The sequence below is a fragment of the Salminus brasiliensis genome, chromosome 7, assembly GCF_030463535.1.
Source record: "Salminus brasiliensis chromosome 7, fSalBra1.hap2, whole genome shotgun sequence".
Classification (NCBI taxonomy): domain Eukaryota; kingdom Metazoa; phylum Chordata; class Actinopteri; order Characiformes; family Bryconidae; genus Salminus; species Salminus brasiliensis.
Window position 1 is genome coordinate 29,269,310 of NC_132884.1, and position 17,118 is coordinate 29,286,427.

Below are 17,118 nucleotides of genomic sequence, written 5' to 3' on the forward strand. Positions count from 1 at the left end.
CCAGTTTCATTATGAATCTTTTAAAAATTAGTTGTGTTAATGACAAGCCCATACTTTAGGTCCAATAATTCCCTCTTTTCCTGGGGTTCCTGTGGCTCCTGGAGCTCCCACATCACCCTGTAACAGAAATTAAATTCTGACACAATTTCAACACAAGAACACAAAAGAGAAACTGTATATTTCTGTGTGTGGTTTGTATGTGTATGCTTGCATTTCAGAAAGACCAAACTGTCCTGAAAAAACACAGCCGCTGTTTTCAGAATCAATTAAATGGTCCTGATTTTATAAGGTACAAAAGTTGCTTCAGTAACCAAAGGAGCAAACACATTTTAGTTACTGAAGTTAAGTTTAAGTTTGGGCTTAGGTTTAGAGTTAGAGGATTCTTATTATATTACCCTAACCCTGTGACTAAATCTAATGATGAATGGTCCAATAGAAATGCTTCAAATCGACTTGGAATGAAAGCTTTTTGCACTGTCTTTAAATGAAAGATGAGAAGGTTTTAATTTTTTGTAATGTCTTTTTGCAGATTTAGAAGTTTTGTATGAGAGTGACGATATATAATAATGGTCATTTGTATGGGACAGTATGTATAACCTTGCGTCCTAAACATAGTTTTGTATGACAGTGACAGTATATACTAATGGCCATTTGTATGGGACAGTATGTATGACCTTGTGTACTAAACGTTGTCACATATTTTTTGCGCTTGTGGTGTCTATGTATTTTTTGTAGGCGTGTTCATGCATACCGATTCTCCTTTCCTTCCAGGCAAACCTGCTCTGCCATTAATCCCAGGATCCCCCTTTAAACAGAAGTCATATCATTCACAGTGGAAGCACAGCACAACTCACAAGTTCTCTCTGTCTCCATATCACTCTCTACATTTCACTCACCCTTTCTCCTTTTTGTCCACTTGGTCCACACACCCCCTTGGACCCTCGTTCTCCCTGTAAACCAATAAGGCTGTCAATCAAGCTGCCAGTCACTCAACATGACAGGGAGCAATGAAAGTATAGGCAGTTCCGCAGGAGAGCTCTATAAATGTCTCTGTAGATTAGAGCACTATTCATCTGTCAGTCAGTCACACACACACACACCTCAAGAATACTTCGATCGTAGTCTGTCTGGTTAGTGACTTTCAGCAAATGGACTGAATCTAGACAAGGGTTTGAGTATTTTAGTCTGAGAGCTATGACATTCCCTCTGTGGATCAGTGGATGCTCGATCTGGGCAAGTGTTTTGAGATAGTGTGTGTTTTGTGTGTGTGGCTCTGTGGGGAAAAGGGCAGTAAAATTGCTGTCTACACAAGCCTCACTACTCAGAAGAGGAGTAATTCATACACAGGTGAATGTCTTTCATGCCCCCAGTCAGCCTACACACACACACAAAGTGAGGTTCATATGAGTGTCAGGCAATGTAGCATTCAATCCAGACTGTAGCTGAATTATAAGCAGTGCTATCACCCAGCATGGAGGGCTTTACAAGGTTACAGATAAACATATGAGGTTCGAAGCCTAATAGAAAAGACAATTATAATGAATTATAATTGCAGACCACCTCCTATCCCACTTGCACACACAAACAAAATTCCATATACACAAACACACATATACACACATGTGTACATAAACAAACACGTGTGTAAAAAACAATCACATACCTTGGGTCCGCGCATACCCATCAGACCAATCTCTCCCTTCTCTCCTCTCAGACCAGGGAGGCCATCTTTTCCAGGTGTTCCCTGACAAATACAAACACAAATCAATCCAAGGGCATCAGAAAAATCAGAACTATGCTGTAACTCTGGAATAGATGGTGGCCTAGAAGAAGATGGATGGAAATAATACACACAGAGTCTCCTGGAACTCCTGGCTGTCCTCCCTCACCCTGCAAATCAAAATTCGAAATTACATTCAATTTTCCCTTAAAATTTAAACCACTTAAAATGAGCAACAGATATAGCTATGTTTCAAATATCATTAAAACTTGGCTCACATTGTCATATTCAAAACCCAGAATTAAACAACAAAGCAGAACAGTTTAGTCATGTTTTAACAATGAAGGGTGTAAAACTAGGAGACATTCCCAGGAATACCTTCTGTCCTCCTGGACCACGAGCACCTTGGAACCCAGTAGAGCCTCGCTCACCAGGCTCTCCTCTCAGACCCTACAAACAGTGGGAAAACTTACTACAGCACTTACTGCTATTAAAGCAGTAACTATTGAGCATATTGGGCATACTGCACCAATATTTACATCAATATATATTTGTATTCAGACTCACCTGCACCCCTGGTGGTCCCTCCTGTCCTTTACTGCCCTTTTCACCTTGCAGTCCTTTGGGCCCTCGCTCTCCCTGTGGAAAACAACAGTCTATTACTCTATAATATTAGAATATTACTATACATCTTGAAAGGTCCTCAAACATTCATGCTAAATAGATCACAGTAGATTCATGAATATATGAGAAATGTAATCTTTGAAAAGTCTAAAATTCTGTGAGGTTTGTATAAAGTGTATACTGCACCCCACATATTTCATCCTGTCTGTAGGCTGAATCTGCCTGTCTCTGCTTTAAGCTTTCAAGGGTTTAAAGTCTCACTTCATCATGACAATTTCGTCTCATCATTCCCCCTTGAGGGAATTCCCACAGCCTTAAGACCATTCCATTACTTTACTTTACTTTAATTAAAGTGAAGTTTGTTGCCTCTTAATAAGAAAGGTGCTCCAAACTGCATTAAACCTTTATTATAGAGATTGTTCCAATTTGATCCAGTGAATCCGGTGGTATCGGCTACTTTAATCCTGATCCAGTTATAGTTCTTAGTTTTAACTGCTGTGTGCTCAGCGTGCCCTCTGGCATCCTTAAGACACTGTTAACAGATGTTATTCACAGCCTACAGCCTGTGCGTACTTAGAAGGTATCAAAACAGTTTATAGTCTGCAATGTGGAACTACTTTACAGTGGAACATGACAACTTGCTAAAAACATAATATAATATCAGAAACTAAATCAAACTACTGCTGAAACTCTGCTTTCCCAGCGTGAGAACCACGTGCCTGAAGAGCGCTGATGAGTGCATTTAGAACCGAGAGAAAGAGCCTAACGCTAACGCTAATGTTCACACGGTATAGAATACCCAATCATAGAGGATTCATCTTACAATAAAAAAAGTTATTTTACATCAGTAGTCGACAAACAACAACAGATATCAGTTTAGAGTGTGTACCACAATAAACACACATATATGAAGTGACTGTAAGGAACTGGGAGCTGAATGATCAGGGGTGTCAATAAGACATGATTATAAGATATGGAACACACCATATAGAAACAGTCTGCAAATTGCAAAAATAAATGAATAAATACACAGCACGTCTACAGAAAATGCTAATATATAAATCCATGCAAAAATATACTTCTCTATTCTCCTACTGCCCTGTCCTTGACCTCTCATATGATGTAGGTGTTGAAAAGAGTAATGAAAGAGTCTCTCTGTGTGTAAATGTGTAAATGATATTCATTGAACGTCTTTAAAGCACTTACCGTTTCTCCCTTATTTCCTTTCTCCCCAGCTGGCCCACCCACCAGTAGAGTTTCACCCTATACAGTTCAAGGTGAAACACAGATCTGGAATTATAGCAGTTCTACATATTGCCACAACAAACAAAAAATAGACAAGATATAAAAATATAATACAGTGATTAACAAAGTGGGGTCTTGTATAGCCTGGGGGTCCATAATGTTGTTACTTTTTGAGATGGAGATGGCTTGTACCACATTGTACATCAAAAACAAAGCAGCCTACTATGCTCGGCGCTTGAATGCTACATGACCTGCTTATTCAAACTATACAGTGGACAATGGACAATGGCTTTAAACAGCCAAACGCTCAGAACACGTCATCTGGTGAGAAGGACAAGGAAGTCAGAGCAGAATCAACAAAACACAGTCTCTTCTTTGGTAGCTCGGGCACATTGCTAAAGCAAAAAGCTAAATGCAACAGAAGCTCCTGCTTACGTCACAGAAATATGATGCGTATTAGCCTAATGTATATAACAGGATATTCTGATATAATTAACATTTACCTTCTCTCCTTTGCCTCCTGGAGGACCTGCCTCACCCTATGAATTAAAAGAAGTTAATATAGTTAAAAGAGGCTTATATAGTTTTGCACATGCTTAGTATTCATTACTTCGTTAAAAACAGGCAAAATTTTAAATAGATGGTCAATTACACTCACCTTGTCCCCTCTGCTTCCTTTGCTACCTGGAAAGCCCTGCAAACATTAGATATATACATATATATATATTTCAACATAACTACTATTTGTGAGACATAGGGTAATTTATTAATCCCCCTGTGTGTCGGTGTATAATGAATGTTAGATTTCAGCTGGCTGCTTTGTCCAAAACAACTTACCAGTGCCAACTGCAGGGGAGACACCCCTGGAGCAATTGGGAGTTAACTGCCTTGTTTAGGAGCACAATGGCAGGAGATAACAGAACTGCAGTGTTAATAGCTGAGATCAAACCCATTTCTTGGAACAGAGTCAAGCTTTGTTTCTGCTGAGCTGCTACTAGTGTACGTGTGTGTGTGTGTGTGTGTGTATTTTGAGCCCTGATATACAACACAGTAAGAGGTACTGAATTATAATGATTTGGAAATTGCAGTGAGTGGGAGAGATGTATATTCTAGCACTAAATATAAAGTGTGACAAACACAGCTGCTCTCCCCACACATGCTTTTGCTAATCTGCTTTTCCCTCCTACTATTCCCTTGAATACATTCAGATATGCTGGCCCATCTCTCCATTTGTAAACACCCTGATCGAGACACTGACAGTACTGGAAGACCTCTTTCTGGGCACCATGAGTCATGATGGATTAACAGAATACAGCAACAGGTGCAGACGCTGGTGGTGGATAGATTGTTTGGGACAGAGCGCATGGATTGTTAGGACTGCACAGTATGACATTGGACACAGATAACGAGATGAGTAGGCAAGTAATATATGAGTTGGAAATTATGTAATGTAGGTCCGCAAGCAAATAGGAAATTCAAGTATAATTACCGGAGCGCCTCTCTCTCCATCTTGTCCAGGCCGTCCTTCTTCTCCCTACAGCATTTATATATTGTTAGTTTTAGAATTATACCATAACCCCATATATATATATATATATATATATATATATATATATATATATATATATATATATATATATATATATATATATAACTCCCACCCCACACATCATTGACTGTTAGCTTACTCTTTTAACAGTTAATAAAATAAATTGCAGAGAAAATCTATTTTCTGCACAAGATGTAATGTTATGGTGTGCGTTTACTGTACAACCATGGAGGCTAGCATTGAATTAATATATATACACACACACCACTTTATGAGGTCCACTAGCCTTGTGTCCACTATGTATGTCCACAGTTACAGAATTTAGGGCATCTGTTGTCATACACAATTTATCAACCACACTTTATAAACTCAGTCCTAGCCCTAGAGAATTTCTGACCATGCATGTTTTAACATTTCCCCAGCTCTAAAACACCCACTTCAGCTTACAAAGGCTAAAAGGTTTGTATATTAGCTGAAGAGTTGAACCAGTTGAATTTGAGCAAAGAAAATGTGCAGGGCAGCAGCAATCCAAGACCACAATTTCAGAACTGAACCATTTTCAACCCTACAGTGACAAATACATGGTACTGGAGATATTTTACACAAGTCAGTGTCACTGGTAGGCTGACAGTGGCCCACCACTCATAAATATTCAGCCAAGAGCAGCTCTGTGGTCAAAACCTGCTCAATGATAAAGGACTGGAGGACAGCTAACACAAAATGTCCATGACAACAGATGGGCTAGCGCAGTTCCAATGGACAGCACAGTATGGCACTGTACGGTTGCATTTTCATTCCAGCATTAGTGCTGAATTTTGTTATGTCTATCAAAACCACTGTTTGATCAAATGCAATCAGCACATAAACGTGACATTATCACTTTCATAAAAAATAATACAAAACAACAGCTGGCCAGCATCACTATAAAAGGTAAATTTAAAGCTTCTCCATTGTTGCTATTGTTGCCATTGTTGACACTAGCCTTGCGTGAGACGTGTCCTCACGACACAGCCTCCAGAGAATCCTGGCGTATTTCATGGACAATTTTTGTGAAATATAAAAAACAGGTACTTCATCGTACAAATCGTTTTGGATTACTAATTGTACCATGCTATACCACACACACAAGAAAGGTGGAGCTACGAGGTAGGTGTTTTCAATAAAAATACATTGTAAGGCCTTACCCGAGATCCTGGATCACCTCTCTCTCCTCTCTGTCCTGGAACTCCTACAGCAATTTCACCCTACAAGAGGATGGAGACATCATGCTTTGTATATTTTGTAAATTGGAGACAGATGCCAGCTACACATGCAATATCCAAACAGTAATGATAGAATCACAAAATCTCACCTTATCACCCTTAACCCCTTGCAGACCTGCAGTACCCTTAAGAGGAAGCGAAACAAAAGACACCATGGAAAACCAATTTAAAATGTTTTCACTCTCACACAAACATACATACACGTTAATTTCCTAATTGGTTTGCTACTCACTGGTGGTCCAGGGGGTCCAGGAGCACCAGGTGTCCCTGGGTTTCCTGCTTTGCCTAAAAAGCCTGGCAAACCCTTGAACACAGATCAAAATAAATGTCAAAACACAAATAATGTCAGTACACAACACAAAAAGCTTTTGATTATTTCAAACATATCTAAAACTATTTAAAACATTACAAACCCTCTCTCCCGGAGATCCTGGAGCACCTGGTTGCCCTGCTTCTCCTCTTTGACCTGATAGCCCTGGAGTTCCTGATGTACCCTGAGGCCCAGGGGGTCCAGAAGGACCTGGTAGACCAGAATCACCCTGATACAAAACATAAACCACATTCAAATATAAAACAAATCTGAGATACTAAGAGCAATAAGAAGAATTAAAGTGATTGTTTCTATGTGTGTGAATAAAACCTTTAAGCCTGGAGGTCCAGATTGTCCTGGTGGGCCAACCATTCCCACACCTGCTTCACCCTAAAAGCAAAAACAACGTTTTCTTAAGCTGACATTACTGAAAAGATATCACTGAGACGATCCAGAAAGTATTAGTGTCAACAACTGTATTTTAAAAGTTCTTTACTTTGGTTCCTTTAGGCCCTGGTGATCCTCTTTCTCCCTGAAAAAAAAGCAGAGTAGAAAAGAAACATTAATTTTTTAAGCCAAATATACTGCCTATACTGTTGCTTGCCTCTGTTTGCAGAAACTTACTTTTTCACCAGACTCCCCAGGATCACCTGTTGTACCCTACAAAACAAACATCAACATCATCAAATCAGTAGTGTGCTGTGAAAGGTGGAAGATGGATGTGGGGTTTCTGGAGAGTGGCTGAGTGCTTGTTTGTCACACTCACTCTGTCTCCTTTGATGCCAGCTGGTCCCTTGTCTCCTTTAACACCCTGAGACACAGAGACGACATCAATCGGATTAAGATTTTACCAGTTGAAAATAAGCGTGTAATATGTGAAGGAACCAGTGGAGCGACGGGCAGCACCAAATTAATGAGATTAGCGCATTAGTCTACAGCAACTTGCTAAGAGAGTCAAGAAAGGGTACAAAATATTTCTTTTCCTAGCTTTGAGATAGTTTTAGGGGGAAAATGAAAAATGAAGAATTGTGATACAGTGATGATTTAAAAATGACCATTGTGCAGAGGTTTGGAGAGGATAACTAATTCATCATGATATTTTAACACAATGTAATGAACAACATTTAGGGCAAATGAGTTAGAAGATTGTTGGATAGCTACACAAAAGGATGACATTCAAACACACAGGTCAGAATCACCTGTAATCCGGGTGGACCTCTCTCTCCTGCTACGCCCGGTAGAGTTTCGCCAGAAGGACCCTTTAGTAGTCAAGAAAAATTAGGATTACATTCATAAGCTGCACTAAACATTTAAACAGCAATAGGAAAAAGATCCAATCCATTCACTGCAATTTGATATCTGTTTTCCAGAAGACACCTCTACAGTCTGGCCTGTATTAATATCAAAACATAAAGGAAAGCAGAAAGTGCACACAAACATTTTATTGAAAGACTACAAGAAATAAAGGGGGACTCTGTGGAGTCTAGTTCATTATATTGCATTTCTTTTAATATGAAACAAATCCATAAAAAATGCCCAAGAGCTTTACACAAAACAAAACCTTCAAATTACCCACTATGTCACTGCTCGCGTCATCCAGTCTGATAAATAACACATGCTGTTCTCTATGAAAAAATCTAAGACTATGACTCACCCTCTCACCCTTCACCCCAGGGGGTCCAGCGACTGACTACATATAAGAACAGGAGGGAAGTAAACACACACAGAAAAAGAAAACACAGACATTACATGCTCATGTGTGCACAGTGGCCAAATAATTTATTCTGATTGTAGCATCTTTTTTTCATTAAGGTGCTCCAAAAGGTTCGTTGAGCGATTCCACAGAAGAATCATTTTTTTTGCAATTTTTGTAAAAGAGATGTGTAAGGGGGCCTTTTAAAGACTTCAACTATCACTCTTCTGTTGATGTAAAGGCTCTTTACACTTACAAATCTCTATTACAAACTTTGTATGGGACCAAAAGTGGTTCTTCTATGGCATTGCTTTAGCTTTAGGGTCTGGGAATACGACCCTGGCTAAAGCAGTGCTATAGACCCTAAAAAATGTTTATATAGTTTTTGAGTTCTATATGTAAAAAAAGATCATACAAATAGACATACCTTTCCTGGTGGACCACTGTCTCCTTGCTCACCTTTCAGCCCTGGAGGGCCACTTGGTCCAGCAATACCCTGTGGGAAAACAGTAAGTGCAGAGTAACATATGGGCTAGATTAGGGCTAAAGAGAAAAGCTTCAGAGCAGTCAGATGGATGTCCAAAAACATGTAAACATTTGCCTGTTTTCCAGGTAATCCAGGTGTTCCTTCTTTTCCAGGTACCCCATCTCTACCAGGGACGCCAGGCTTTCCTCCTTCTCCCTGTGGAAAATGATCAGTGTAAGTGAGTAAAGAGAGAGTAAATGTTTTATGTACTATTCATTTCAGACATAAATAATGCATAATCATGTGTGGTGGTGAACTTTGCTGGGTGTTTATAAGCAATAGGACATGAGAGAGAGTGTGCTTCCATGAATAACGTTGCGGCTGTGATTTGATCAAAGACCATTACACACATAAATCAACACAGCCTGAAGAGTTCTATAGCTGACATCGGTGTGTTGCGACCATTGTTTCATCATACTTAATCATGATCAGCAGAGCTTGGCAGTTGTGGTAAAAAATGCTGTTATACCAGCTGTTGTATAAGATGTATTAAAACTCAAGTCTTGTCTACTTACCACTTGTCCTGGGAGACCTGGAGGTCCTTGTGGACCCTAGAGAAATCACAACATTTCATTTCAACCTTCAGGTGAAGCATATGTTGTATGTTATTCACGTTCTGAAGTCATTATTATTAAACATACAATTACAGAGAGGAAATGAGAAGGAAAATACAGAAATGAGTGTTCCGGCAATCCATTAGCACTTGCCAAAAAGGAAACATTAATTAGACCATAATGGAATGGCTGACTTTCCCCGTTCTGCATGAAGTGGGTTATTAGCAGGAGTCAGATGAGAACACACTTATATGCCCCAGGATAAGCAATTTCCTGGGTTTTTTTTCTGTACATGTTTATATATGGCTTAATAGTGCAGAGCAAATTATTGGTTTTATTTAGCAATTAATCTGTAAGGCATGGATAAAACATACTAATAATCTTTTTAGATATGTTTGAGCATGAAGTGTGTTTGCCACTTCAAAGGAAGTTTGCATAAAAAATTAATTTGCACTGCCGATGCTCAGTAAAATGGAACCATAATGACTAGTAATAGCCAGTATATAACATGGACTAGTCTGGCTAGAGTCTGGACTAGATTTTTTTATGCAAAACCAAAAGCCCCTTATACAACCTTACCTTAAGCCTCATTGATTGATTCAAGAAAAGTCAAGGTAGAGATTAAGCCATTAGGAATATTAAGATCAGGATTACAACTAAATGTAGCTTTAATCTTACAATAGCTCCTGGTGTGCCTGTAATTCCAGGCGGTCCTCTGATGCCTTGTGGTCCTGGAGGGCCCTGTAAAAATAAAAAAGCAAGAACACTCATTTTAGACAGTGCAATTATTTGATGTCCTGATATGTTTTATATATCATCAGGCAAATTTTTGTATCTCCAAAATGACAACTTTACAGGAGAAGGAAAAAACCTTAACCTTCAATGGAAGTATTTTTTATTGGTCTATTCATTATGACATTTCACACAATGTAAAGAACAACTACCAGATCCAAATTATGTCAAAAAGTGCAAAACTGCAAAAATGGAGATACAAGGTTTTACCGCAATTGTGAAAAGATGTACCCACACTCAAATTTCGCACTCAAGTAAAGCATAAATTAGTTTAATAATAGTGGAAAAATATACAAAAATCCCATTTACCCATCAAATAGCCAAGACCTGGCAGTGAGTTCAAGCCTCCATTTCAATTCAAGAATTACTAAGAGAGTTTGAACTGTTTTATATAATCTCTTTTACACAAAGTATTGCATTAAGCCTGATCATTTAGAGAGGCAACTTTCTTTTTAAGAGGTTTAAAAGAAAAGCGACTTACCTGGACCCCCACACCTGGTTCCCCATTGTCACCCTGTACGTTTTATGAACACACATAGTCACACACATGCACATACAACAATCTTTTTATTCTTGCATGGTGAAATCTGGTCAATCAATAGTATTAATTTATACAGAATAGCCAGGACGGTCTGCCACAGTAACATCATCAGAATCATAGAATCACACTGACCTTCACACCAGGTGGTCCTTGTTGGCCATTTGGACCCATTGGCCCCTGTAATGAAACCCATAATTAGTAAGAGGTTTCTCTGCATATTTGTGTGGGTAAAAGAGAGTGTGACACACATATACTTACAGTGGGTCCTCGTATTCCCGGATCTCCAGGATTTCCCTGAGCAATACACATTACACTTAGGAATACTGACACAAAGCAGAAGCTTCCAGCCACACATACAACCACATGTACAGAACACAGGTAAACATATGCATATTCCAATCTCCTAATGATTAACACACACAGTTACACACATGCATGTTAACATAACCACCTATAAGCTCTTTTCCTTTTAGTTACTGCATTTTTAATGCATTTGTACAGTTGAAGATACATAGGCAAACACACATATAGCATTGGTGTAATTAATTATACAGATGTGCTAATCCAATTCAATTCAATTCTCTGGAGACTGGATACTATATATACACTACTTTCCAGATCTCAACATCACTGAATGTGTTTGGGATTACATTATTGGTGCATATAAGCAGAAAATGCATCTACAACTGATCTTTGAGATGACATCTTCAAGAGATGTCATAAATGAGGAGACAGGTCACTGGTTAAAATATGAATGGGAGCTCGTAATGCTCAACATAGCACTTTATACCCATCCTTTAAAGGAAATTATTTTCGTTGCTCCCTATTCATAGAGATGGCAACACAGTGAACATACTTGCCTATAATGACTATGACACAACATAGTGAAGACAGTCATGCCCCCATATTATTATTTTTTTATGTAATTGCTCTAGAAGATTTATACAATTGCCCTGTTAGAATATTAAAACAAACAGGACTAAGAAGCTTTACTAAATATGAACTGATCAATATATTTACTAAAATTAGTATCTTGCTAATTCCAGTATATTGGATTGGAGCATCATTAATAATTAATTACAACTAAAATGTCAAAACCCTAACACAAATCTTACACACATACACATATACACACATATAGAACATACTGTACAGACAAACAGATGGACAGAAATACAAGCAGACAGACATTACTCCCTCCCCCCCACCCATTAAAAAGCACAGCAGCCAACAGTTGCAGCCACAGAAAAACCTACCGGTCTGCCCAGCACTCCTGGGAACCCAGGCAAGCCCTAAATAAAGAAAAGGAGAGAGAAACGGAGGAAGAGAAAGGGACAGTGAAGGTTAGAGAAGTTAGAGAAGAACAGAGTAAAAGGGCACAGATGAATCAGAAATGAGAGGAGCGTGAGATAAGAAAGGAGTGGGAGTAGACAGGTTTATGGTTGGAGAAAAGAAAAGACAGGGTTGTGAGCTGTTAGAAGCAATGCTGCATAGGTTACTTTCTACAGTTCATCTACGTAGCCTCAGCCAAAGAAAAACAGCTCCAGCGGCTTATCGTAGCTTCACAGCCAATCCCCAGGCTCTCCCGAGAGGGGCCGCCATGTTGGGCTACAGTTACTCACAGGTGGGCCTGGTTGACCGGCTGACCCCTTCAAACCCTGCTCCATAGGGGAATAAATAAAGGTGTGAGTGGAGCCTCAGTGCTCCTCCACCTCCTCAGTTCACTAGAGTCATTACCTTCAACTACTGTCTTTCTCCTTTCACTAACTCCCCTAATAAGGTGCACGTATTAATATGATTATTCACATCAGTATCTTTCCCTTCACTTTGGCTTGGGCCTTCATGTGATGTTAAGCAGAAACAATCCTGATAGTTGGCAGAAAAAATAACTTTATAACTTTGTAAAGTACTACTTAAGTACTGCTGAGCCCACTATCATTTTATGATGTTCCCAATATAGTAAAAAGCTTTGTAGGACTCACCATTTTCAGGTCACCTTAAAATGTCATGAATTACAATGAATACTCCAGTATTCTTATCAGCATTCATAGTATCATCATTAAAGAGCAACATAGTACATTCTATAATAAAATTACTGTACAGTACAAATAGTTAAAACAAGTCACATCTGGTTTCTCACCGGCTTCCCATCAAGTCCAGGTTTTCCAGGTTCTCCTGTCAGACCCTAAAAACAGTATTACTTTAATATCAATCACTGAAAACTCAACCATTGAGTTTATAACATCCATAACACCTTAAAAGCACACCCATATTGGAAAGAGACCAGACTTACAGGGAGGCCATCTCTACCCTTTTCTCCAGCTTCTCCTCTGTCTCCCTTCTCGCCACGAAAACCTGCCACACCCTGTAGAAAATAGGAGCATTTTGTTAATAAATACACAGCAATGTACAGCTAGGACAGAATCACAGCACACTTATATACAGACATACACACACTCACAGAAAGCAAAACACACTTACTCGCTCTCCTTTAGGTCCAGGAGGACCTTGTGCGCCAGCCTCTCCTTTAATACCTTGAGGGCCAGGCAGACCCCGTGGCCCAGGCAAACCAGGGAGTTCAGTGACTGAATCACCCTACAATACATTATCACACGAAACACACACACACACAAACACAACAGGCACCATACAAATATAAATACATACATACACACATAGGTTCATCTATAGCATAAAGTATGGGGACAGTAGTCAGCATTCAAGTGCTTATGGTTTACCTTGGGGCCTGGAGGTCCAGTTGCACCAGTTATCCCAGGTTTACCCTAAAAGATAAAAGCTCAATAATCGTGTTCAACTGTTTAAATAGGTAGTGAAGTGAAAAGTATCTTGATGAACGTGTACTCACCGAATCTCCTTTATCTCCTTTCTCTCCTCTTTCTCCCTAAGGGTTGCAGATTTAATCAAACTTTTTGGATTTACATGCACATATTTATAAATCAATCATTAACATTGATCCAACCAACATCACAAGAACAAACGCTTTTTCTGCTACCTTATCTCCAGGTCGGCCCGCCTCTCCCAGCTCTCCAGCTCGTCCTGGTACTCCTGGTATACCAGGTTTTCCTGGCTCTCCTGCCTGTCCTGGAGGACCCTCTGGGCCTCTTTCTCCAATAGCTCTGCCTGTGGGGCCCTGAGGGCCTGGAGGCCCTTTCTCACCCTGATCACCTTTTGAACCTCGCTCACCCGGGAATCCTCGAGCACCCTTACACCAAGAGAAAAATAACATAGACAAAACAACAAAGAAAGAGAACAAAGGGAATATTAAAAAGGAAAGGTGGCAAAAACTATTAAACTTAGTAAGCTCTACATCTAAATATAACTATAAAAAAACTATTTACTGTCACATCCTGTCTTTTAAATTGTTATTTTTAGGAGTGTAGGGTGATATGAGGCTGACAGGGCATGTTAATCAGTTGAAAGCATGTTGAAAGAGGAGGACAATGAAAGCAGGAAAGAAGTATGTATGAGGAGTTAAAAAGAGATGGAAAAAGCCTAAGTGAAAAGGGGGGCAAAAATAATAAGAATACAGACAAAAAATAAACAAAGGAGAAAGAGACAAATGCAAATGTGACTATGTCGCTAGAGGGTTTTAGGCAGGAGCAGCTGATGGCCTGTTGTCAGTTCAGCACCACAGACGGGCAGCACCATGGACAGTGCCTAAGGAGAATTCAGCCCCTACACCTGCTCTTCTCTGCACATGCCAGCAAAAGGGCAAGCTTTTAATTTGACCTACAATTAATTTGACACACGCACAAACAAACACACACACACAAACTTACGTCAGTGCCAGGAGGGCCTTGTGATCCTGCATCTCCTTTATCTCCTTTTTGTCCTTTATCTGGCTTCTCTATACCAGCATCCAGCAAGATATCCTTCTTGTCCACCACCATCTTTAAATCCCTGACCTAGAGATAGACATGTTTTAGAGCAAGGTGTTTTGAAGCTAGTTCCATCAATATCATTATCAATTATTTTCATAATTTCCATGTTTAACCTTTGAGTACCTCAATGCCAAAATCTGAAAGAGCCCTCTTCACATCCTAAAACCAGATAGAAGAATCAGAAAAATTGTTAGTCAACTCTCTTTCTATCTGTTGTGTTGAGTGTTTCCATCTCAACATGTGTTGGGTGTGTGTATGCTTACCACTGGAGTTCCTGGCTTGCCAGGCGATCCATCCTCACCCGGATCTCCCTGACAAAAGAATGATATATTTAAATCAAAATCCTGTATAAATATACCATATACAGTAATCTAGAAAAATGAAATACAGACACAGTTAATAGAACATACCTGCTCTCCTTTCACACCTGTAGGCCCTCTCTCACCCTTTCAAAACAGAATGTATCCATTTAGCAACAGTAATGAATGATTTTATTTTAAATGGCTGCTGTGTTACAGTTGTTACATTTTTTCATGGCAACAAAAATAAATTTGTTGCATTTGCTGATGTTTTATACTGCAGCCAAAATATTGAAAATGTAAGCTCAGACTGTTTTCATGGTGCTCAGACCATGAAAAAGGGTTAAACTTTTGTACAGGTTACACACTCACACATGTAAACTTACTCGAACTCCTGCAACTCCTGGGACCCCTGGAATTCCCTATTAGAAAGAATGATAAGAATAAGAAAACATTTATGAGTTTAACCTAAACCTAGTTTAACCTAAAAACTTTACTATTTACTATTGGGAGTTTAACACACTCTAGGGGAAAGTGAGGCACTAACTAAATTGGAATGGGAGGGTTCAAATGTTAACTCTTTTAAGTTAAATGTATATTCAGACATTCTAAATAGTATATAGTCAAAATAATAGCAATAGCAAAAAGTAAATAGTATATATCAAAATATAGTATATTTTACAGTAACCAGACATATATTACTCCAGATTCTCTCTAAAGACTCTAAAGTGTTTGTACCATAAAACATGATGGCATGTTTTCTTTTTATAGCAATGTGGTGTGAAACAATCACAGAATTCACCCTCTTGGTGCCTGCAAGATGGTTTCATTTTGAAGCCTATAAATAACTCACAAAGCGAGCTAGGCAGACAATACAGCAGAGTTAGTTGTAGTGCAGTGTCACAACTAAGCCTCCCAAAGAAAGCAATGACACAAGTCCATATTCCTCATTACAGAGTTAAAACAGATACATGTATGGACGTTTTATATTTATAAACAACTGCACAATGCAATTTATTTCAAAAAGTTAAAAACTCCAAAAATGTAGGTTTTTGCGTAACTACGTATATGTCAAGCTATGGTGGACGATGCACATATTGTGCACACATGTGCAGTGTCCTTAACAGCTAGGAATTATAATATGATCTCTATAAAACTAATATATTAGACCTAAGTAACATTGCTTGGGGAGTTAAAACACTGAAATGTGGGACCATATGTAGGCCTTCAGGGCTATAGGGGTTTAACTATCTGTAGGTAGAACCATCAATGGAAAGTTAAAATGAGCTGTAATATGAATTGATTAAAATACTGGTGTACATTAAGATTTACAATGTACAATTTTTGTAACTCACCGGAGCTCCTGGAGGTCCTTGTGGTCCTGGAATAGCTGGTACATCAGCTCCTTTAACATACACCACCTGAGAAATGGAGAAAGAGTGAAATAGAGAGAGAGAGAGAGAGAGTGAGGGATAGAAAAATCCACAGCACAAACTGATTTCATAATTAATGGGCAAAAATTTGCACATCAAATAAACTCTTTAGGGAGCACCCGCATCAGGCTTTAGAAAACCAAAAGAAACACAAGCATACACAGACACACACATACACACCTGCCCTGGGGGTCCAATACTGCCAGGGACCCCTGGGGGTCCAGGTGGTCCTGCTGGTCCAGTGGGTCCTGCAATGCCACGATCACCTTTCAGCCCATCTTGACCCTGACAAAGAGAGAAATCAAGAAAGAGGGGGCATGCATGAAACAAACCAATTTCTTAATTAATGGGCATAAATTTGCACATCAAATAATCTCATCTGTGAAGAGCTCCTCCCTCGAGCCATCTCACACACAGCTACTGTCAACAACACACACAACAACAGAACCAGGCCTTGAAAGTGAAGAATTTGTCTGTGTGTAGATATGTGTGAAATGTCTCACCACATTCATGCTACGCTGTGATTGCACTACAGAAAGCTACCGAAGCAAAATAATGGCATGAGACAAACACAGACTGTCTATTGTTGTGAGGCAATATTAAAGAAAGAACAAAAAATGACAGCATGTGAGGTGTCACTAAGAGAGAATAAGAAATGAGCTATAGTT

General features: G+C 39.2%; 1 protein-coding gene across 1 annotated transcript in view; it reads right to left on the minus strand.

Moving 5' to 3' along the window:
* Positions 1 to 17,118, minus strand: part of col7a1 (collagen, type VII, alpha 1) — a 66,932-nt gene that overhangs the window by 1,820 nt on the left and 47,994 nt on the right. Inside the window, exons 69-110 of the mRNA XM_072683339.1 lie at positions 16,631 to 16,735; positions 16,373 to 16,438; positions 15,404 to 15,439; positions 15,129 to 15,164; positions 14,982 to 15,029; positions 14,842 to 14,877; positions 14,617 to 14,742; positions 13,830 to 14,039; positions 13,683 to 13,718; positions 13,555 to 13,599; positions 13,298 to 13,411; positions 13,110 to 13,181; positions 12,957 to 13,001; positions 12,073 to 12,108; positions 11,075 to 11,110; positions 10,949 to 10,993; positions 10,757 to 10,789; positions 10,162 to 10,224; positions 9,445 to 9,480; positions 9,005 to 9,085; positions 8,831 to 8,899; positions 8,365 to 8,400; positions 7,910 to 7,969; positions 7,477 to 7,521; positions 7,335 to 7,370; positions 7,207 to 7,242; positions 7,041 to 7,100; positions 6,814 to 6,939; positions 6,633 to 6,704; positions 6,490 to 6,525; positions 6,323 to 6,382; positions 5,079 to 5,123; positions 4,248 to 4,283; positions 4,093 to 4,128; positions 3,551 to 3,607; positions 2,288 to 2,359; positions 2,099 to 2,170; positions 1,855 to 1,890; positions 1,664 to 1,744; positions 897 to 950; positions 752 to 805; positions 55 to 117 (exon numbers count right to left, since the gene is read on the minus strand). Coding sequence (XP_072539440.1) covers positions 55 to 117; positions 752 to 805; positions 897 to 950; positions 1,664 to 1,744; positions 1,855 to 1,890; positions 2,099 to 2,170; positions 2,288 to 2,359; positions 3,551 to 3,607; positions 4,093 to 4,128; positions 4,248 to 4,283; positions 5,079 to 5,123; positions 6,323 to 6,382; positions 6,490 to 6,525; positions 6,633 to 6,704; positions 6,814 to 6,939; positions 7,041 to 7,100; positions 7,207 to 7,242; positions 7,335 to 7,370; positions 7,477 to 7,521; positions 7,910 to 7,969; positions 8,365 to 8,400; positions 8,831 to 8,899; positions 9,005 to 9,085; positions 9,445 to 9,480; positions 10,162 to 10,224; positions 10,757 to 10,789; positions 10,949 to 10,993; positions 11,075 to 11,110; positions 12,073 to 12,108; positions 12,957 to 13,001; positions 13,110 to 13,181; positions 13,298 to 13,411; positions 13,555 to 13,599; positions 13,683 to 13,718; positions 13,830 to 14,039; positions 14,617 to 14,742; positions 14,842 to 14,877; positions 14,982 to 15,029; positions 15,129 to 15,164; positions 15,404 to 15,439; positions 16,373 to 16,438; positions 16,631 to 16,735 — 2,547 coding nt within the window. The remainder of the gene's footprint in view (positions 1 to 54; positions 118 to 751; positions 806 to 896; positions 951 to 1,663; positions 1,745 to 1,854; positions 1,891 to 2,098; positions 2,171 to 2,287; positions 2,360 to 3,550; positions 3,608 to 4,092; positions 4,129 to 4,247; positions 4,284 to 5,078; positions 5,124 to 6,322; positions 6,383 to 6,489; positions 6,526 to 6,632; positions 6,705 to 6,813; positions 6,940 to 7,040; positions 7,101 to 7,206; positions 7,243 to 7,334; positions 7,371 to 7,476; positions 7,522 to 7,909; positions 7,970 to 8,364; positions 8,401 to 8,830; positions 8,900 to 9,004; positions 9,086 to 9,444; positions 9,481 to 10,161; positions 10,225 to 10,756; positions 10,790 to 10,948; positions 10,994 to 11,074; positions 11,111 to 12,072; positions 12,109 to 12,956; positions 13,002 to 13,109; positions 13,182 to 13,297; positions 13,412 to 13,554; positions 13,600 to 13,682; positions 13,719 to 13,829; positions 14,040 to 14,616; positions 14,743 to 14,841; positions 14,878 to 14,981; positions 15,030 to 15,128; positions 15,165 to 15,403; positions 15,440 to 16,372; positions 16,439 to 16,630; positions 16,736 to 17,118) is intronic.